The sequence below is a fragment of the Ambystoma mexicanum genome, chromosome 4q, assembly GCF_040938575.1.
Source record: "Ambystoma mexicanum isolate Mex_15411 chromosome 4q, UKY_AmexF1_1, whole genome shotgun sequence".
NCBI classification, from domain to species: domain Eukaryota; kingdom Metazoa; phylum Chordata; class Amphibia; order Caudata; family Ambystomatidae; genus Ambystoma; species Ambystoma mexicanum.
In genome coordinates this window covers 233,808,235-233,830,292 of record NC_090928.1, presented here as the reverse complement: position 1 = coordinate 233,830,292, position 22,058 = coordinate 233,808,235, and the positions used below count along the sequence as shown (strand labels likewise).

General features: G+C 47.2%; 1 protein-coding gene across 7 annotated transcripts in view; it reads left to right on the top strand.

Moving 5' to 3' along the window:
- The window catches only part of FYN (FYN proto-oncogene, Src family tyrosine kinase), a 776,649-nt gene that overhangs the window by 565,471 nt on the left and 189,120 nt on the right, over positions 1 to 22,058 (top strand). For 6 of the 7 annotated variants that reach the window (XM_069607781.1, XM_069607783.1, XM_069607778.1 and 3 more), the window contains 2 exons: positions 1,727 to 1,891; positions 7,527 to 7,706. In XM_069607781.1, the coding sequence (XP_069463882.1) occupies positions 1,727 to 1,891; positions 7,527 to 7,706 (345 nt within the window). Of the gene's footprint in view, positions 1 to 1,726; positions 1,892 to 2,250; positions 2,407 to 7,526; positions 7,707 to 22,058 lie in introns of all 7 variants that reach the window. The other variant, XM_069607784.1, reaches the window with a different exon arrangement.

The window sequence follows — 22,058 nt, the reverse complement described above, 5'->3', positions numbered from 1 at the left end:
CGCGAATGGGAATTACTGGGCCTGCAAAGGTTGGAATGGCCCGGTAAGTCCCCCGCTTTTAGCGGCATGGCTACCTCCATACTCGTAATGAGGCCCACTGGCTGGAAACAGGGTAACATAGGCTAATTGCAACAACAGGGACGGCCAGCAAGGACCTGAAAGCCTAAAGGCTGCACGGTGAGCATTCAGAGAAACTTGCTGGTAGGTTTCTGAGGAAAAGGAAGTGGCCAGACTTCCTCAACGCAGGTAGTCACAAGAGGGAACCAACAAGACTGATGCTGCTCTATGATAAAAAAAAAAAATAGGCGAGGAAATGCAAAAGCCAAGAAGGATGAATTCTTTAAAAATACTTCAAAGGGTGCCATGACCTTTGTCTAATGCCCCCGGTGGGCTTAGATGGAGGTGGAAGAGTGGAAGCATATCTTTAAATGAGGGGCTTTCAGAAACGTGTACTAAAGCCACAGACACTTCACCCACAAATTCAAATGTAATTATCATCTACTACAGAAAACCAAACGCACAGCCTAATTGTAGATGGGTGGATAAATGCCTCAGAACAATCGGGTCCACAATCATTCCTGAGTTCCCTGCTCCTTCAGAGGGGCTTCATTTTCCACCTACGGCGGACATTGAGACCAAGTGGTCCTTGAATTTCCATCCAGGCGGAGGATACACTGCGATCCTTGCAGTGTTGATCGCGAGGTACAAAGATGGCTGCCACATTAAACAGGATCCATGTGGATACTGACTGTCTTTTGTGGCAGAAAGAAAAGGCAGGTGTTATCAATAGGAATCCCAGTCTCTCCACATGCATCAGACTCTGACGTGGACAGAGACGCCGGCGGATTCCATGCATCGGAGAGACACACAGAGCGGATTTCAGTTCAGATTTCACCAGATTCGTATTAAAAGCAGATCAGTGGCAGAGAACCATGTGTCCAACTTGGCTCTTCATGTTTCTCTGCATACAGGCCCTTTTCTGGCACCAACCTCTATTTGAAATAAGAGGCTAACAAAGGCTTTCCAAAGAGTGGACCTTCTGTCATACTGGTTGTGGAAATAGTTGCTCCAACCAGAGTGTAGGTGTTCGGCTGTATTCCATGTTTGACATGAGCTGGGCCAGGATCCCATTTTACAATTGTGTAGGAACATTTACAGACAGATGCAGGAGTTGTGAATTCCAAACTGGGGTTCGTAGGAGAGTCTATGTTCACCAAGACCTTGCATGGTGGCAGGTCCCTGAAAGAAAGATTTGGTTTCCCGGTATATGATATGATCTATCATTTATAACACGCCTGTACACAAGTGTTTCTAGGCACAACAAGACAAGGAAGGGAAGACAGAGGGAGGACAAAACAAACAGTCTTACTAGGCCTTGGGGGAAGTACCAGGGAGAGGGAATGTAAGTGCAGCCACAACATTTTAGATAATTTGCCCAACTAATTACAACTAATTCCACTAAACTGCGAGTCTATACAGTACGTGACTACGTGTAGTGGAAATCTGTTTTGTTGTCTGTATTTCTAACCCCCTTCGTCCCCCCAGTTGTGTTTATGTTCCGCCACCAATGTACTTGATGCAGTTCACAGTTTTGCCAGTGACATTGGTGTCACGCTTGCTTTTAACGTGCTCTTTCTTGTCATGCTTCTCTCTTTTTTCTGTTTTTATTTTTTTTTCCTTCTCCTCCCTCTTCGCCATTTCCTGGCTTCGTTTTCTGTCCTATCAGAGAGAGCTGCTGGTCTCTGCTGCCGCTTAATTGTCCCTTGTCACAAAGGGATGCCACGACTTACTGACCTGTCTGTCAAAACCAAAGATGTCTGGGAAATTCCACGAGAGTCTCTGCAGTTGATCAAGCGACTGGGAAATGGGCAGTTTGGGGAAGTATGGATGGGTACGCAGTAGAGCCATCGTTTTAAGTCTAACCGCCCGATCAAAGGGACGGACAGCGCGAAAGATGGAAGGTGGCGCAACAGCAGAAAACAAATGGGTGGATCCGGGATAAGGGGAAGATGGACAATGCAGGACCCTGCTGTAAAATTAAAAAATGTCCCCAAAAAATAAAAAAGGGTAATTTTAAATATTTTTCAGATCCATCCTATATTCTCACCAATACCGTATAGCTGATCTGAGCATTTGAAAATGAAATTAAGTACTACGAGGGATGAGAAAACCGGTCACCTTCCATCTTTCGCCGTGCATGCACAAATACGCACTGTAAGCATTTATTTGGTTAATGTTCCCTTTCTGCAGAGAAAGCTGATGGTTTGTGTTCTAACTTAACTGTGATTGCCTCGAATGACACGCCGCACACTGTCGGATTGGCTAAAGATGCATGGGAAGTTGCACGACAATCGCTGCTACTGGAGCAGAAGCTCGGTCAGGGGTGTTTCGCTGAAGTGTGGTTTGGTAAGGCTAGACCGTGCGCTTCCATTTCTGAGGGATCTTTCAAGTGCCTGCAACCGTTGGCTCTCCAGAGGATTTTGGAGTACGACTTCCAGGAACGTTCACCATTGACTATGCTGGCAAGGGCTGATGGGAGTTATAGTCCAAAACATCCGGAGGGCCAAAGGTGACAGACTTCTGTAAGCTAAGACAATATTCATATGTATGCTTAAATCAATAAACACTTACATTCAGACCAAAACAATGTGTTCAGACTCTTCCCATTTGACCTACCCCTATGGTCATCTCTCTTTGAAATTCTTTAGGATGGCCATCTAGCAATGTCTGGGTAATAACAATAGATGAGTTGCAGGTAACTGGAGACAGTCCCCCGCCTCAAAAAAACAATACAAGTACAAAGGCGAGCCACAAACCTTGGTAAAAGGGTGAACATTCCAAAACACTAGGAACTCGCCCAGTGAACATTTTGCAAGAATACATTGGGACACTGGATGCGTATAATATTAATGAGTGATAGCAAGATTTGCCACGTGCCCTTTTCAGCCGCAGAACTATAGTGATCAGTGGGTGTCAGGTGGGGCTGGAAGAAGGGCGGCTCTGTCAGCAATAGAGCCAATCCTTTTTGCAGTGCACAGTTACCCTACGGCAGGGCTCAGAAACCTTTGCCGCTCCATTGTGTCGTGCAACTCCCACCAGCCCTGTCCAGCAAAGTCAACGGTGAGGGGTCCTGGGAGTTGTAGTTCAAAAGATCTAGAGAACCACATGTTGACGACTCTTCCTTTAAACAGGGTTCTTTTTTTAGTGTCAATCAGCGTTGTTAGGGTCGTGTGGGGCGAACGATAGGCGGGAGAGTCATTAGTGAGTACAACGCTTTCAAGATGAAGCAACTGTAGGGTGGCCTCCGATGTCTTCCTTTGTCAAGCAAGATCGGCCTGCTTTCCCCAATAGGTGGCAGGGTGGTGTGCACAGGTGATACCATGCCTCACCCCTCGTCCCCCTCACTCTGGATGGAGGGGTGACCTGCAATTAAGCATACTCCACCTTGATGTTCAGTGCTTTGCCTAAGAAAACCTCACTCTGAAGGACTGTCAACAACTAGATGGAATTAAAACAGTAGTTTATTTAAGATTAAAAAGGTGCACTCTTCGAGGATGCCTTCCTATTCAGATCAGGGACGATGTTTAGGAAAGTTCACAACCACAGTCAACAGCCACTTTGTTGATCTTCTGCTTGTATGTTCCAGTCTGTGTTCGCGCAGCTAGAATATTTACATAATACAAAATTCTACATGACGTTATTACATAATCGGCTCATTTTGAGTCTTGTGGTATACGGTAAAGTGTCGGTAACGGTATTACCACCACTTTTACCATACCACCGAATAAGGAGTCTGCGCTAAATCCGCCAGTGGAATTAGCCCCAGCGTAATTGGTACCAGCGGAATTACTTCCAACAACTGGCAGAATTAGCACCGGGGCTAATTCCACCGAGGCAAAATGACTGCCAAACACGTAATGAGGGCCAATGTCCTTTCAGGTCTAGATAATCTGTATACCGACCAACTCTCCCTTGCCTTTTTCCAAGTATTTATTTTCGATTTTCCATTTATTTCCATTTATAGTGTACAATTTCCATAAGAACGGTGTCCTGGCACCAGGGCTCGCAGAGACCAGCTATTCTGAGATGGGAGCAGTAGTAAACTATTACCAGCGACATTTCAGATAGCGTGAACATCCAAACTCCTCGGTGAACAACCAGGTCTTAAGATTGCGACAAAAATGGAAGTAGGAAGCGGAGAGACGAATTTCAAGTGGGAGGGAGTTCTAGAGGTATCAGGTAACATTATCCCCATAAATAATGTCGCCGTACATATAGTCGCCAGGAAACGGCATAGCCCACATTATTAATGGGGATCATTTATGAGATAAATGGGAGCAGGGGTGTCCTCCGCTCCCTTTAAAAAAATATGGGGGCTACAGGGGTGTCCCCCGCAGGTTCCCTACGGTAATATTGCACTGAAGAAAAGGCACCATTCTTCTATAGCGACATTTTTGGGGGATATTAACACATGGAACCGTTCTAGAGTTGCAGAGTCCACTTTACGGGTATACTGAAACTTGGTGACATTGAGCACGTTCAAATCAGACAAGTGGCGTGTTCTAGCAGGTCAGAAAAGGATAGTTCCTTTGCCAAGAAAGGAAGGGGCAGTTCTAGAGATGCAGTTTTGTGCAGTGCGGAGAATCTTGAAACTGTGAAGTTTAACAGAACGTTGTGTGGTATGAACATGGCGGCCCACCCCAGACACGAGATGAGCAGCAACCTTGGAGATGCCTGATCAGTGTAAGAAGACGACCAAAGTACAGCCAGTTATAAAAGTCAAGTCCAGCCCGAATGAAGGTGCTGCAAGTGGCTGCACAGGCAAAGACAGATAGAAAGAGGTCACCTGGCATAAAAGGCAGCGGCAGTACCAGCAGGCAAAGGATACCTGGCTGATCTGAGGAAGAAAGCTAAAAAGAAGTCAAATCTAATTCCAAGTTTCTTAACTAATGTGCCGGGAACAGGGCAAACGTCTGTGTCAAGTGGCCAAAAGCGAGAACACCTAAGGGGTGAAGGCCTGCCAGTGGCAACGACATCTGTCTTGTCCAAGATCAGCATACGCGAACTAGGATTCATGATGGCGGACGCAGCAGTCCGAAACTGTGCGGTGTAGTAGCTCGCTGCGCGGCTGTAGTACCGCGCTCTAAGTCCATTAAGACGAAGAGATGGATGTTGTTAAATGAGGCAATACGGTCTGCAAGAGGGTGAACATATAAGCCAAAGAGAAGGGGAGATGAGGAAGATCCCTGAGGGACCCAGGAGGCAAGGGGACCAAAGGAATAAAAGAATGGGGATAAAGAGACAGACTGATGACTGCCAGCAAGAAACGAAGGAAGTCCAGGAGAGGGCCATGCCACTCAGGCCGTAGGGCTGAAGTCTGAATGTGTTCTCTAACTCTCTCTCCACGTGGGGGGTTGTCTGCTCCCCACACCTGCACTCTCCAGGCACAGGTGGGTATGGATCTAAAGGCAATGCTGGCTGCCCTCTTGCAGATGTGTAGGGCTAGCCGTCCCTGGAATGCAGCATACATATCGCTATGTGCCTCCATTCAGGATTCTATACAATACCTATGGGGAAACCCTATGCTGGCGGCTTCTGTCACCAGCATTGGGCTGCGGCTGCATGGCTTGCCGCAGGACCCCAAACCGCAACCCACAAAGACGTCTAGGCGCCTGTATCATCTGCCTCTGAGCAATGAGCCAGACCTACTTGAAGCAACTGAGGTTATGGCCCTGTCCCCACCCATTTGTGGCAGGTGGGCCTCCTGTGACCCAAGCTAGAATGCTGCTCTTGTTAGACATCCCTTCTGGGGAGTGGTTTGCGGCGCTGCATGCTGCATTCAGGTACACCCCCACAGTTGTACACAACAGGGGAGGTCTCAACCTGCAAGTGTTGACAGATGCAAGCTACCTGAATCAAGCCCTCCTGGGGAAGATCTTGATGTGGTTGTAAAGGGCTGTGGACACCTCTTCAGTCCAGGCAGATGGAAGCATGGAGCTCTCTCCCTATGTGTGGACCGTATCGGCGCTCGTCCGCGTGCCTATGCTATTTGAAACCCATTCGAAGTTGCCTGTCCGTCTCTGGGATGCCAGATCTTACCCTACTCTCACTGTCTAACCCACATATCAGGCATCCAGCATGACTAAACCGACTTCATTTTTCACCAATTTTTCCAACATGCCATGTCACCATGGCTCGCTGTTTCCTGGCAGTCTATGGTCTTTGGGAATCTGGCTGTCATTTAAAAGGACCAGTGGTCCTGCATGTCCTAGGCAGCTCTGGTGCAGCTACACACAGAGCGGAGGTAGAATAGGGAATGCATGCATTCACTGGAACCAGGTTTACCAGAGGTTTCATTGCAGGGTGATATGTGCCATGTGCACCTGCTCGCGACAGAGATCCGCAATGGTTACCGCCATTGTTGCCATGGCTGCTGTCCTTTCCCGATGCAGTTAGACATGTTGCCCCTAGTTGACGCAGGCTCATGAAAACTGGGCACAAGCTACTGAAAATCATTGAACTCCATGGGAACTGTAAATACTCATGCCTTGCAGGGGCCGGTGCAGGGTGTCCACGCTCACGCAGAGCCACTCTGCACCACGGGGCTTTGGAATGTGTGACTATGGCAGAAAGCCTTGCAATTCTATCCTGTGTGGGATGTCACCACATCTGCATTAACAGGAACTAGGCTGTTTCATTCCGCGTCAACATGCTATAACGCTGGAGTCTGCCCTTCCTGGCAGAAACTTCACGCTAGTGCCTGCCACTGGTCTGCAAAAACTGCAGCCGTGTAGCACTGCACTTGCACTCACCCATAGGTCTGGCAAATGCATTCCTATCATACCCACCAATCAGGTCAAGGCTGGTAAACACAGCTTGGGAGCGGTTGATAACCCTGGTAAATTGTCTTTTAAGAGATTCACTTTCCCACAATGCTGCATACAAATTGATCTTACAGGTGTGGGAAGCAGAGGCGTTGCTCGGGAGAGGCTGAGGGGGCTATAGCACCGGGTCTTTTGGTTGGAGCCCCGGATAAAAGCTCAGGTGCTACAACCAAAATGCTGGCTGGCCTAGAGTGCCGCCAGTCCCGACAATAGCTTAGCCCCTGATCTTTTCCAAACCTAGCAACACCCCTGGTGGGAAGACCAAGCACTCGGTCTGTGTCCATTGCTAGGCCTAATGTGATGATTGGTCTGCTGTTTCATGGGGTCTGTTCACTGCAGCCAATCACCAGTGTTGAACTTGGTGATTGTTGGGCAGGAGCCGGCCTGCCTTCACACATGATGCGTATGGCTTCACTTGCATGCAGGCATGCACATATGTAGGTAGAGCAAGCAATGTATTATGCTCCGACAGTACTTTTCACAGCCACCATTTCGTGCCGGCCCGCCGCTTGCAGCCGTTATCATTGCATGCCTCTCCATAACCGAGTCACTCCTTGCATGCACTTGGAGGGTGGGCGGGGTGGGGAGCCTGTGTACATATCTCAAATGTTCTCCTGATGGCTTGTTTGTGCATTTGCCCAGGTACCTGGAATGGAAACACGAAAGTGGCCATAAAGACCTTGAAGCCGGGCACAATGTCACCGGAATCCTTCCTGGAGGAGGCTCAGATCATGAAAAAGCTGAAGCACGACAAGCTGGTGCAGCTCTACGCCGTGGTGTCCGAGGAGCCCATCTACATTGTTACCGAGTACATGAACAAAGGTGAGCTCCCCCTTAGTGCTCTGCACTGTGTATGGGACGCACTGACCGATGTTACGGCCTTACGTCTGTGCTGCGGCTCCATCTGAAGGGTTGGCCTTGGCCATGGTCAAGAAATAAACAACTTAAGATGGCTCCAGGTACAATTAAAAGTAATGCAGCTATAGGAATTGCGCACCCAAACCGTAGCCCAAAATACAAAAATCTTCTCTAGTTGTTTAGAGAATGTCACAATTTTGTGACATTGTGCCTTGGTGTAAAGCGCTTTATAAATCAATCAATCAATCAATCCATTTTATTTTTCAGCAAAACCAGAGACTTGGCCATTCCTATGTTGCCAATTTTGGAAGCATAATACAATTTAACAAGAGGTTTATTTATAACATTGTAAGGTATACTTGCAATCCAGCGTAACCCCCATACATTCATTATATCTCTAAACCCACCCTCCACCTTTTATATGTGGGCTGAAAGCACTAAATAAAAGTTAATAAATACAAATAAATACGTCAAAGTGCGCAAAGATAATTGCGGCCAATTCTCCTGCACCCAAATCTCCAGCGCAGTAATCTACCAATCTCGTAAGAGAAGACACAGAAATGCACATTTTGGAATAAAAGGGGGGACTCTGGATCTGAAGTCAGGCACAGCCCGGCAATACTTTCAGCAGCAACGTTCCCGTTTAATGAAGATGTATTTTAAAGGGTAAAGGGTGGGTCTTGATTTTCACTAGGGCCGTTTAAGCAGAGCCAGATGATGAGAACCCCTTCAAATACCCTTTAGGCTTGTTCCTGGGGCTCGACAGGGTCGATCCACTAGCAGGGCCACTCTGCCAATGGGCAGAGTCCGGGGTACCAGTGTCTTGGCAGGCAGGCAGTTCTTGGTGCAGCAACCAGTCACCCAGAATCTTCCTCTGGGGTGGGTGGGAGAAAGGCCTTGCTCCTTTCTTGGAAGTCTTTATCTTCCCCTCTATCTATGGAAGAGGACTTTACGGCAGACTGTGCCCCCGATATAGTTCCAGGTTAAACCCTTCTTCTTTAATCAAAAGATGCATCAATGCAAGGGGTGGTCTCACCACCTTACAAAGTCAGTGTGCCACAGGAGATTGGTCACCTTCTAGTCTTCTGTAGATGTCCAGTCTTGGCTGCTGTGTGCAGTCTCTTTTCACCTGGTGATGTCAGCCCCAGAAGGCTTTGCTATAGGAAATGGGGTGTGGGCACAGGAAGTGTGAATGACCTAAGAGATTCAAAGATGGTGGAACCATTCCCTGGACTGTACTTCTCTCCTGAGCTACTGTATCTCCGCTGGTTCTCCTGTCTGCCCGGCATCAAAGGGACTCCAGCAATTACCATCCTGATGTGATTTCCTTTTGGCTGGCAGAGCCTGTCCTTTAAAGCACAGATCCCCTCCCGGCACCTAGGGGACTTATCCTGCTCTCCTGGAAGGCGACAAGCAGGTGGGACTTCTACGACTGCACCTAAATGCTTTGTTTTGGGTGAAGCTCAGTACCAGGCAGCTCAAACACACAGACCCTTTCAGAGAAGTGTGTCTAGACACCAAGCTGACAATAAAATGATTTTGATAGGTTTAGGCCTTGGGGTTTATGACTAGCTTAGACCCTTAACAATAAACAAAACATGTGGCTGTATGTTTATTTTTAATCTAACTGCCACCAGGCGTAGGGAAGCACAGTTATATTGAAAGCTGCTTGTTTACTTTAAAAGGAATTCCAGTTTATATTGCAAAAAAAGGCAGTGGGCCTCATTACGAAGCTGGCGGTAACCGTGCCGCCGGTATTCATTTTTTTCCAACGCCCAGAAATCGGCAATTACCGGGTCATTTCGGCCTTCCCATAGGGATCATTGGGAATGAGGAGGTTGGATGCACCGGCACTTTTTATAACGGTGCCGGTGCTACAGGCATGCTGTGCTCGCGGGTGCCTTTCATTCCGCCAGGTCAGACCTGCTGGTACCGCTGTATCCAGACCGGCAAGCTCGTAATGACTCCCAGTGTATTACAGAAATCCTATAGGGGGCATTTCCCTGGAATGGTCCTGACTGTTCTTCCACATCGTACTAGATTTGGTAATGAAAGTCAGGTACTCAATTTTAAGTGAACAAATTGGTTGTGGCACCTTTGAAGAAAGGGTCACCCCAGTGCTGCTAACTTAACTTTGGCAGACAGTAAGTCTCTCCACAGTTTCCCTTCCCATATAATATGATATGATAGGTTATTTATAATGCGCCTAATACCCAGAGGTTTCTAAGCGCAGACCCGGGGATCGAACCTGTGTTGCTCCGTGTCGCAAGACATGTTGCTCCGTGTCGCAAGACGAGTGCGTTGCCCCTGGGCTATCCTCCACATATACTGGATTAATAAGATAAGATGCGCCAGTAGACAGCTGTAACATTTTCTTAGTACCAATTACATACTTAAACAGAAAACAACTTCAAAAACTGTTGCTCAGTTTTTGCATCTGCCCATTTCAGGCTGTGTGTACTTTAATGTTGGGTCTTGTACGGCCTAACCAGCGGCTGGCATGCACATTAGTGATGCCCAGATGAAAATATGCATGCGATATGTGGGTGTTGGCCAGTTCAGTTACGCACCCAGTGACCGGCAGGCTAATCTAGGTACAAACCGATCAACACCAGGTTTTAAAACACATAGCACTATCTGAAAGCGGCAATGTTTAGCAGCTGTGACATTCATGGCAGTACCCCTTTACTGGAGGTCCGAAACTTCACAACAACCCTGAAAAGTCCCCCTACCGGATGGATTTCCGTCACAGGTGAAAACGGGTTGCCCACACCACTTGTGTTGATTTTCAGCTGATCCATTGCTACCTTGGGGTCGTGCCTGAGTTTAATTGATATTCATTGGTGGGGAAGTGCCTCAAAAATCATAGCACGAGTCAGCACCATACAGAATGACATAACTCGTTTATTGTACAACCTGGACCCAAAATTCAATATCTTCACTGATAGAACGGCAGGTTTGTTTCGAGGGCCGAATTATGAAGGTTATTTATTTTGGTACGAAGTCCTTTCATCAGGGGATGTTTTTTCGCAGGTTTTTTTTACCGCGAATTTTTTTTTTTAAACCAATCGATTTTTTTTTAAATTATGATGGAGTTGGGGCGGGCTCCCCCACTCCCCCAAAAAGAATTATGAAAAAATGCGATGTTTTTTTCGTTAAAAAAATTGCGGGAAAAAACCCAGCGAAAAAACACCCTGCGATGAAATGTCATGGAACCTTTATTTTCATGCAAACACATCTTAATATCTCAATCGACACTATCATGACAGCAAGCAGTCAACTGTGGTGGATTTCTCTTTTATAGCAGATTATAAGGATATAGTATGGTGAGTGACATTAAGACACAATCACGACTATTTAGCACAGAGTCATCTCCCCCTGCTTCTTCATCAATGATTGCCACATGGGACCCCACTGCCATAATGGTACTACCTTGCCAGAACAGGGGAAAAGCTGGCAAATGGTGTGAGTATATGGCTATACGTGGGCAGTGCCTGGCAAATGCCTACCTAATGCCTATCAAAGAGGCCACACTATTAGCTTTGCTGATGCCTGTTTTCAACAGGGCCTCAATGCAAGGAACAGATACCAGGACAAACGTTGCTTACAAAACAAGTGACTGAAGGCACACTTGTTGAAGACATTTTTATTATATTAGGAGCTAATTTGCAGCTGCAGTTAGGCCATAAGCTTTCAGAAAACTGATTAGCGATGACAATGGCACCCCCATAACAGCACAGAGTTTGATGTTACTGCATGATAGAGCTAGCTCAAAGAGATCCTGTAGTGTGTGTTTTAGGTGTGGAGTGGGCAGTAGGTATTAGCATGACTATGAGCATTCAATGTGTTGATAAAAATCCAAACAACACACACATCTTTGTGTCTACCCTCACATCCCATCTCCCTCTTCTTTGTACTCCTATGACAATAGTGTTGGCTTTAGCTCTGGTTTCTATTTGCCACCTTTTCTGAACCTGAAAAGATTAAGGAGCCCTGTTGCAATCTTTTCACCGCTGGGCGATTGCTATGAATGCCTTTGTGTCGTCTCAGCTGGACGTTGACAACTGCTTTTTTCTTAGGCTCTCTCTCTCCGCAAAGCTGGTACCACATCTGCAGAGAGTGCAGAACGTGGCCGCCGGATTGCTGCTAATACGGAGAAAATTCAACCACATCTTTGGCTCTGAAATCTCTTCACCGGCTTCCAATAAAGACGCAGATTATTTTCACATCCATGGACCTCTTTACGAGGTTGCCTGTAAAACCTACCAGTAGCTGTTGGGTTACCGGCAACCCCGTAACACTGTTACTGCCACCTGACATCCCGTTGCTACCAGGATATCACAAGTGGCCACGGTACCGTTATTTCCCATTCCCATGGAGTCCCATAGGAAAACATGCCGGTAGGGGCCTGAACTCCTGGCAGGTCAGGCCTGCTAGTAGTTCACTGGCCCTACATGCATACTTATAGTTTGGCGGTCCGGAAAGGGTGCCGCTACGTTGCTACCAGCCCCTTTATTGGCGTACCACAAAACTCATAATGAGGGTCCTGTCCACAAAACGTTACATGCATCCAACCCGGTCATTCTGACAGAGAAATCGCTACTTTATAACCGACAGTGTTCACCAAGGTCTTGCTCTGATAGAGAACTTATAATATCTCGCTACAACAGCGAAAGAGTCGGAGGACGCTGCTCTTCTGTGCTTGCGGCAAAACAAAGCTACATTCTCCTTCCTTTATTGATGGAAAGTAAATTGCTCATTTTCAGGAAAAAGCTCAGAACTTGTTTAATTTCACATCATTCACATTTAGCAGTTCTATATCTGTTCTGAGGGGCCCCCCTACTTTTTCATTAGCGCCAAGATGGCTCTGGGTACACCTATGAGCTCTACAAATCTCCCAAATGCAAATACACATGTATAGGGGACCCTGAAGCACCAGCTAAATGCCAAAACTAAAAAGGGATTCCCCTGCTGGAGAGAAGTCCCACCTCAGCATTATATTCACCCAGATCCAGGCACTTCATCCCTCACTGTTTCCTCATCACATTGGCCAGTGGTTGTGACTCTCCTCCAATGTGCAATGGAGGGAGCAGGCTGAATACACATGTGATAGCACAGATCCTCTGCTGATATCAAACCTGCTATCAACAATAACGTAATTTTCAATGTCATCTTTGATATCGTGTTTGAGGTCTCGGCCAGGTCATGGGGATGGGGGGTGACAATTGGATAGTTAACTTCATTTTGGCCTTCTTGAGGTTTTCTGTTAACAGATATTTGTTTAGGTTTTTTTGTGCAAACAATCACATCCCTTCTAAGGCAAATATCAGCAAGGTCCTTTCCTCCGATGCTTTCCAAGAACGGATGGATGAATGTGTGCCTTTTTTTGCCCTGATGTTGTTCAGTGAAAGTAAGTTGGTGAAATCAGTGACCAAGGGTTGATATAATGCAGGGCTCTTCAAGTTGCAGCTCTCCAGTGGTTTTGGACTACAACTCCTATGATGTTGTAGTTTGAATCTTCTTGAGAGGAAAAGGTTACTGACCCCCGATATAAAGAGTCATGCTCTTGAAATCATTTAGTACAAATATGCGAGGGGAGCACTGAAATCATAAATGCACAGCAGACGTGAACTCTGTAATCTGTAGAACTAAACCAAGAGACTTACGAGTTCATCACCCGAGGAGTAAGACTGAGTATGTATGTATAAGGGCACAGGAAGATTCTGATGGACGAGGACAAGAGCAAGGTTGGAGATGTTGATACTGATGCAGCTCACCCCAACTCAAAGTGCCTGTGTCATATCAACTTCCGTGGCACCAGTGGTCCAGGGATGAATATCGGTTTCTAAACCATCAATCAGCCCCACACCTCTAGTACACCAGAAGGGATCTGAACAGATTGGAACACAAGTAAATAATAAACCTCTTTGTCCAATTTTTGGTAACGTGGATGGAGCAGCAGGCTTATCTCCGCAAGGTCGTGGATCGGTGGTTAGTTGCAACACAGTGCAAATACAATTATTACCCAATGATTAAAGGGACTGTCCAGTCAAGGTTGTAAACAAATATCTAAAATTATTATTACAACAGATTTTATTATTACAACAGACATTTCTAGCACACTACAAAATACAACCCACCCTGCAAAGGAACACAGAGGACAGACAGTTTCACGAAGGAAAGAGAAGCACTCTGGAAAGTAACTGCAAGGTAGTCGGTAAAGCAATCAGTCTTAACTGTTCAAGGTTATTTGGTTTCAGCACTAAGGGGATAAGGGGTCATAAATGTCACTAGTGGCCTTCGGAGAAGGGCCAGGGGGACAGAACCACAATGTACCTTGTGCTTGAGATTTTCTTGATGCTCAATAGCGTGGATTCGGTTTCAGAACGCTTTGCAGCTCCTGCGACAGAGCTCAAGATGGGAGACAGCCGCGGGTATCAGGCGACAGGCAGTTCGGCAAGCAAGGCTGAATGGACAGCTGCATGCTGGCCTACACGGCGGCACAGGGTAAAAAATCCTTATTTCTGTGCTGGTTGGCAAATCTGGAATGCTGGTCAAGGCGTCTCGGACGGCTTGTGTGACTGCAGCGTGACAACGCTCAGTGGGCGGCCGGTCACGGTTCAAGGGCCCGACTGCCTTGAAAATATCCTTAAAAGCTGGATGCTGGTTGATGCTTGTGTGGCACTCCTCCTAGCGCTTCTTCGCAGGGCTTGTGGCGTCCTTTCAAGGCAGATGGCCCAAAGCTGAGGAGAGTGTTTGCAGGCAACGGCTTTGTCCTTTGTTTACAGACTCTCTGGCACTTCCCACCTAGGAAGTTTGCTGGCAGAACCTAGCAGGGTGTAGGCGCTGTGTGCTGGCTGGATACTAGTTCTTGAGCTGCTGGACTGGTCCTCTGAGTCCTGTATCTCCCTCTGTTCCCTGAGAGATGTTTATGGGAGGGATCTTGCTTCCCTCTTGCAAATCCTGGCCTTCCTTCACTGGCTGAAGATGTAAGTAAGATTGTACCTTTTGCCAGGGTCCAATGCTGAGTTCTTCTTTTCTGCTTCTCGTGAAGCCTTCCGATGATCTGGTGAGAGGCTCAGCCCTCTTTTAATGCCAAATGGGCCCCAGTGATTGGTGCTGGCTAAGCCTACCTTAAGGAACCAATCCGGGGTCCCCACCAACAATCTTCTGTTATGCGTGAGGTCAGGACCACAGTGCTTTGCAACAGGAAAGTTAGGGGGTGACACCATGTATCCTAAGTCCCACCCATCTTCCTGTCTGTTGTAGATCAAAGTGCCTCTCTGGTTCACTGAGCCCTCTGTGGCTCTTGTTCAAAGCGCAAGTCTCCCTTGATGTTTGTGATGAGAGCAGACTTCCTGTCTCCCTTAAATCACATACTTCTCCCTCTGAAAGGGGTCAGCTCTGCAGGGGTTGCATATGGTGCTAGTGGACCCAGGCATGCTATTCACTGTCCTCATACAGAATGGTGGGACCTAGCTTCAAATTGACACATTACATATCAAAGAGGTGTTAGCCCTGCATTCCTGTTGTCTGTCCTGCGACCAAGCCCCTTTAACAGGCTTGCCTCAATTAACTCTCATCAGTATGCGCTGCCACCAGCAGTTGAGATAACAGGAGGGCAGATCAATGGAGCCTTTGATATTTTAATTAGGCTGCCCATGGCTGGAGGAAGGGGTTGCCTTCTCCCTTCTTGAGATGCTTTGATGTACGTGTGGCTGTCACACTCCAACTGAACATGACAGGGGTGGACAGCACCTGTAGGCTGTATCCTCCTGGATGGTCAAATTCCTCACTTGCCCCCCAGCCTCAACATGTGAACCGCCACCCTACTGAGGGTCTGGTTCGTCATCAAGGTGAAAGTACCGGCTGACGCAATCTGCATTTCCATGCTGAGATCCTGGCTTGTGCTGGATGTTCATATCTAATCCCTGTAGAGATATGGCCCAACGCAAAAGCTTAGGGTTCTCCCCATGCATGACCATCACAAAGGCTAGTGCTCTGTCTGGATTGTAAAGCGAGACCCAAAGAGGTCAGGTTTCAACTTCTTTATGTCCCACACACCACATATGCCTCTTTTTCTACAACAGCCCAGTTCCTTTACCTTTTGCTCAACCGCCTGCTAATGTAGGTGACAGGTTTCTCTACCCCTTCAGACTTCAGCTGCGCTAACGCTGCTCCAATCCCAAAATCACAGGCATCTGTCTGGATAATGAATTCCTGATCATAGGCTGGCACTTTCAGAACTGGGGCCCTGCACAATCCATCCTTTAGATCCTGAAAGGAGGTTAGACAGGCGCGGGTCAAAGTTACCTTCATTGGCATCATCTCTGAAGTTACATCATTCAGGGGAGTGGCAATGGTCCCATACGCCCTGATGAATGACTGGTAGTACCCGGTGAGACCTGGAAAGGCTCTCACCTGTATCTGTGTGGTGGGGATATCCCACTCCTTCACAGCCTGAACCTTCGCTTCGAGAGGTTGTTTCTTACCTCCACCTACCAGGTGGCCTAGGTAAGTCACGGTACCCTGCGCTGGCACTTCTGCTTGTTTCAGGTGGGATAAGTGATCCTCCTAGGTGTAGCTGAAGACAGTAATGTCATTGAAATAGGTGACACTGAAGTTTTCCATACCGTACAAAACCTGGTTATCCATCCGCTGAAAAGTGGCTGGGGCATTCTTCAATCCAAAGGGCATCAAAGTGTACTGATAGGGTCCTTCCGGGGTTGAGAATGCTGACCTTTCTCTCGCTTCTTCTGTCAAGCCGACCGGCCAATACTCCTCTGTGAGGGCCAAGGTACTCATGTACCTGGCAGCACCAAGCTTGTCAATGAGCTCATCTGTCCGAGGAATGTGGTGAGCATCTGTCTTCGTGACGAATTGAGCCCCCTGTAGTCCACACAAAAGCAATCTTCTGAGTTCCCACCACTGGTCGTTTTAAGGACCAGTACCACTGGGCTAGCCCAAGGGCTGTGGGATGGCTCTATCACACCAAGGGACAGCATCTTGGAAACTTCCTCCTTGATGGTGTCCCTGACCTTTTCGACATCCAGTGAATCCTACTCTTCACCGGCGTACTGTCGCCAGTGTCCACATCATGAGTGCACCAATCTGCGCGACCGGGAGTCAGAGAAAACAGGCTGGCAAACTGTTCCAGTAACCAGCGACAGTCTGTCAGTTGCTGTTCTGACAGATCTGTGGCAAGGTTGAAACCTTCAATTGACCCATCTGTGGCTTCAGTGTACAAGAGGTCTGGGAGGGTATCTGTCTCCTCTTCAGTCTCCCCATCAGTCAGTAATGCCATGACCAAGTCATCCCGGCTATAATGGGGTTTTAGCCAGTTGACTTGAAATCCTCTGCACATCTGTTTAGGTCCTTTCACGTCAATGAGATAATTCGCCTCACTGACCTTTTCCAGCACACAGTAAGGCCCAGTCCACATGTCCAGAAGGGCACTGGGTTTGGCAGGCTCCATAATCCATACCCACTGGAATGGATAATAGACTGTCACTGTGGCCTTCTGGTTGTGCCATTGCTTCATCAGCTCCTGATTGCCCTTTAGGTTCTTTGTTGACTGTTCCATGTACTTTGCCATTCTAGACCGAAGGCCGAGTACATAGTTCATCACATCTTGTGTAGGGGATGAGGGTTTGCTTTCCAATCCCTCTTTCGCTAGACTGAGAAGACATCATACAGGGGGTCCAAACAGAAGCTCAAAGGGGCTAAACCCTACTCCGTTCTGTGGCACCTCCCTGTAGGTGAACAGAAGGCATGGCAGGAGAATATCCCATTTTCTCCTCAGGTGCTCTTCCAAGCTACATATCATGCCTCTCAGGGTCTTGTTAAACCACTCAACAAGCCCAATGGTTTGTGGATGGAAGGATGTAGAGAACCAGTTGGTGCCTCTGCACTCTTCCCACATAGCCTTCATATACGCTGATATGAAGTTTGATCCCCTGTCGGAAATGACTTCCTTGGGGAATCCGACACGGGAGAATATCCCAATCAGAGCCTTCGCAACCCTACGGGGGCTTTTATGCTCCTCAGAGGGACAGCCTCAGGGTATGTACCGGGAGGATAGCTCAGTGGCAACGTGCTCGCCTTGGAAGCAAGATGACACGAAGCAACACAGGTTCAATCCCCGGGTCCGCGCTTAGAAACCTCTGTGTATTTAAGTGTGTTATAAATATGCAACTAAGACAACAACAAGAAAATATTCTGTAACAATGCCTCGATGCCCCTGGGCTGTGTGATCGCTTTAAAAATGCAAATAAATAAATAAATCTTGTGGTGTGGTCTACCACCACCAAGATATATCTGTTCCGTGAGCTGGTTTGAGGATCCAAATAACCCACAATATCCATGCCTATTCTCTCGAAAGGCTGCCCAACCATGGGTAGTGGAGCTAAGGGCACCTTTGTGGCACCACCTGACTTGCCAGAATCTTAACAAGTCGGGCAGGGCCGGACAAATTCCTTAACATGTATGGGGAACTGCAGCCAGTAAAAGTGCGCAGACAACTGGTATGATGTCTTAGTCACTCCCAAGTGACCCGCTAAAGGAATTTGATGAGCCAAATACAATAGGAACTTTCTGTGGCATTGGGGAATCACCAACCTCCTGGTGCCCTCGCCCTCAGAGTCTTTTGGCTCACTGTACAAGAGTCCATCCTCCCAGTACACTTTGAACAGGCCAGGGGCCTCGCCCTTAGCCTGTTTGTCTGTCTGCTTCTGCAGACCCACCAGAGTGGGACACTCTTTCTGGGCTGTGAAGAAGTCTGTCTGACCTGGGCCCCCAGCTCATCCAGCTTGGGAGGGTCCTTCAGATCTGCATTCACCTGGTCCTCCACCTCAGGTTCCTGCACTGCACCAGGCAACTCTGAAGTCACTGAGTCCCCTGCTACCAAAGTACTCACTGGCTACTAACCCCTCTCCCGCAGGAGTAGGCAACTCAGTAGTCTGTGGAATTGGACTAGGGGCTACCGGCCATGCCGATCCTTCCAACAAGCCCTCTGGAAGCACTCTAGGCCCTAATGCTCTAAGGGTAGCCGCTGTGACTATTTCGGGACGAGGAAGATCATTACTCAACACACATGTGCCAGGGATGGAGTCTTTCAGCACTACACAGCGCTGGGTCGTTCACCTCACCCGCTGAACTCTCCTACCGCCAAGGGGCTCTTACTTTTTCCATCCAACCCACTTACACTTCAATCAGTCCCATCAATATACTGGTCTGGCTGTACCCACTGCCGGGTGACAGCAGTGACGCTAGCCACGGTGTCTCGGACTGCAGGAGATTTTTTGGCCATTGATATACACATGTTCTAGATAGAGTTGATTATTATTGGGAACTGGGATCTCTTCTGGAGACCCGGTACCGTTCCCACTCAGTGTAACCAATCCACATTTGGCCAGTCTCTGGCCTAGTTGGATGTCCTCCTCTGAGAGGCCCACACTAATGAAGCCTCTTCCATGAGTCCAACATTCACTATGACTTGCTTGGGTAAGCTTTGCAAGCAGGATTCCGTTTCCTATGGCTCAGCTCCTTACACACAAAACAACCTTTTGGTGGTGAGAATGCAGGTGTCCCAGTGTTATGGATGCCTTTGCTCTTCTTTTCAGTGTGCACGGCTAAACTAGAGTTTTGGGATTTCCCTTTGTTCTTTTGGGGGCATAACATCGAATAGGATGGGTTTGGACCTTTGTCCTTCCCATCCTTGTTTACTTTTTTGTCCACCAATTTCTCTTCCGGCTTGGGTGTGCTCGCCTGAGCCTTTTTCTGGACTTGAATACACACAAACCTGTCAGCAGCTCTTGCAAGCTCCCTAGGGTCTGTGATAGTCTTGTCCACAAAATGCTGGTGTAGGTCAACCTCACAATTTTTCAATACATGCTCACACGCAATCAAATTGTACATCCCTTTAAATGTGTCAACTTTGTACCAGTCACTCACCCGCTCGTATATTTCAATGACAAGTGTGTGAACGCTTCAGATGTCTGTCCACATTTCTTTATAAGCTCTCTGAAGCTCCTGAGATACTGTTCTGGGATTTTACAGAAATCCTTATGAGGACTTCCTTCATGCTCTCATAAACAAGCCTTTCCTCAGAAGTTAACTGAAGGATTGCATCTGTGTCGGTAAGCTACTCTTCGGGGCTGCACCCCACAGTACCCCATCCACCTCCTGTAACTGGAAAACCAGCTTCAGCACTTCAAACCAGTCAGAAATATCCTTCCCTGCACTAAGTCTTTGGGGATGTGCCGTCTGGGCTTATGCCAGGCACTCTGGTTTGAGCCACTATGGCTGCTTTTGCTAGAGGTGGATCTGTTGGCCTCCTTCTTCTCTTCAAGCGCCAGCTTGCGCAGCTCTATGGTGGCCCTGTCCCGCCCTGTGGTGACCATGTCCCACTGTTCCTCTACCGCTAGTCTCCTCTCCTTGAGCCGGAGCTTTCTAGCCGCTACCTCATTAACAGCCAGAACAATTACTGGGCTACTTAGAGACTGTTCTGAGGCCTGGGACCTGCGGGATGCCACACTAGCCCCTGTCCTCACTGACACTGTCGAGTGTTGAGAAACCACACTTGCCTCCCGGCGGGATGATTGGCGAGAAACACTGCTCATTTGGTCATCGTTGTTATTTTCCCCCTACGTAAGATCTTGTCTGTTCGGGTAAATGGGGCCTAGCCCGTCCCCTAGGTTCTTCTCCCCAACTGCCCTCGCTTCTACTCAAGCTTGGAGGCTGGTCAGCAACTCAGGTTTATTAAGACATAAGACGCGCAGGACATCCTTGGTCAGGCCTTTTACAGTCTCTGTGTCAAGCTCCATGACTATTACCAGTACCTAGCAGAGACTTAATGTGGCCTGCAACAGTACTTTTGTCATTGGGTGACTAATGTAAGTGATTTCAATCCGGCACTTCACCTAAATCAATGCCTAGCGTGGGATGCACAACTGAAACCCTTAATTATTTATTTGTGTCTATAAGTTCTTTTATTCTGAACGATGTACCACTTATATCACACCCCTCTCCTTTAACTCCCCTGGTCACACTGAACCAGGAATCAGGCTGGTTTGCAAAATTAAAATATTTAATTATGATTTGCACAAGATATATCACACTATTTTTACTGGTTATACAATAAGCACCAATGGGGTGATGTCACACTAAACAATCTCTTTAATCACAAGGAGTAATGATGGGAAAAAATAATGCAGCACAGAAATAATAGTTTTGTGTGTGTTCAATCAAATGGCAATGTGATTACTATTTTCCCCTGCACACTCTTCAATCCCCCCAATATGCAATATAAAGAGATAGAAGGAGAGAGAACAGGTTTCAGGAATGCAGAATTCAAGAACAGTATCAATCCCAATTTCCCCCCAGCAAACACCAGAGAAAAACAGGAATGATTGGCAAAATTGTCAAAAATGGTTTTAAAGTTGGCTTTGAATGAATGGGTAAAACACTGAAAATGGTTTTAATTCACTGAAATTGTTGAAATACTAATGGGAGCCACTTTGGATAGTTTCAGACAAACACAAGCAATGAGTAGAGAGTAAGAAGCAAATAGAAAACTTAATTTTGAGGTCGGGTGCAATAAAAAGCTATTTTACACTTTATGGATTTTAGCCAAACGAAAAATTTGCGGAAAACATTTCCACGCGCCCGCAGTAAACACGATCACGGGAAAACTATAAGGAGTTCAGATGCAGTTTTGGGTTCTTTAGAAAGCTTAGGATGTTAGCTTAGTAGACACTTAAATTTCATTTCTAGCATGAAATATGAAGAAGTTATGGACATTTTTGTGAAGGTCGTTTTTTTCAGAAAGAGGCAAAATTGTAAAACAAGATCGCTCTTTTTAAAATACAAACAAGGTTTCTTTACACAGGGATGGACTATGAAGAAACAAACTACACGACAGCACAGCCACCAGATCAGGACACCTCCGATCAGGTTTTTGCCTGCCAAGACGCTTGCCCTCTTCAGATGAAATATATCAGCGCAAAGATGATTTTAACAATATTATGACAGAAGGATTATAGGATAAGAGAGAGAGTTCAGGCAAGACAAAAAGGTTTCTAACAATACAGTTCTGGATATAAAATAGATTTGATTTGGATAGGGATGTCTATGGACAGTACATAGGCTAGTGACAATCCTATACTATGGATACTCACTACCAATGTTTTGAATGGAACCGTCAGGGATTCTGGTCAGGGATACTTCCTGGGACAGACTGATGGGCACACCAGACTGGTCTGGTTCCGCGATCAGCAAGGCGCTCTGGACACTGCACGGCAGGACTGGATCTGCAAT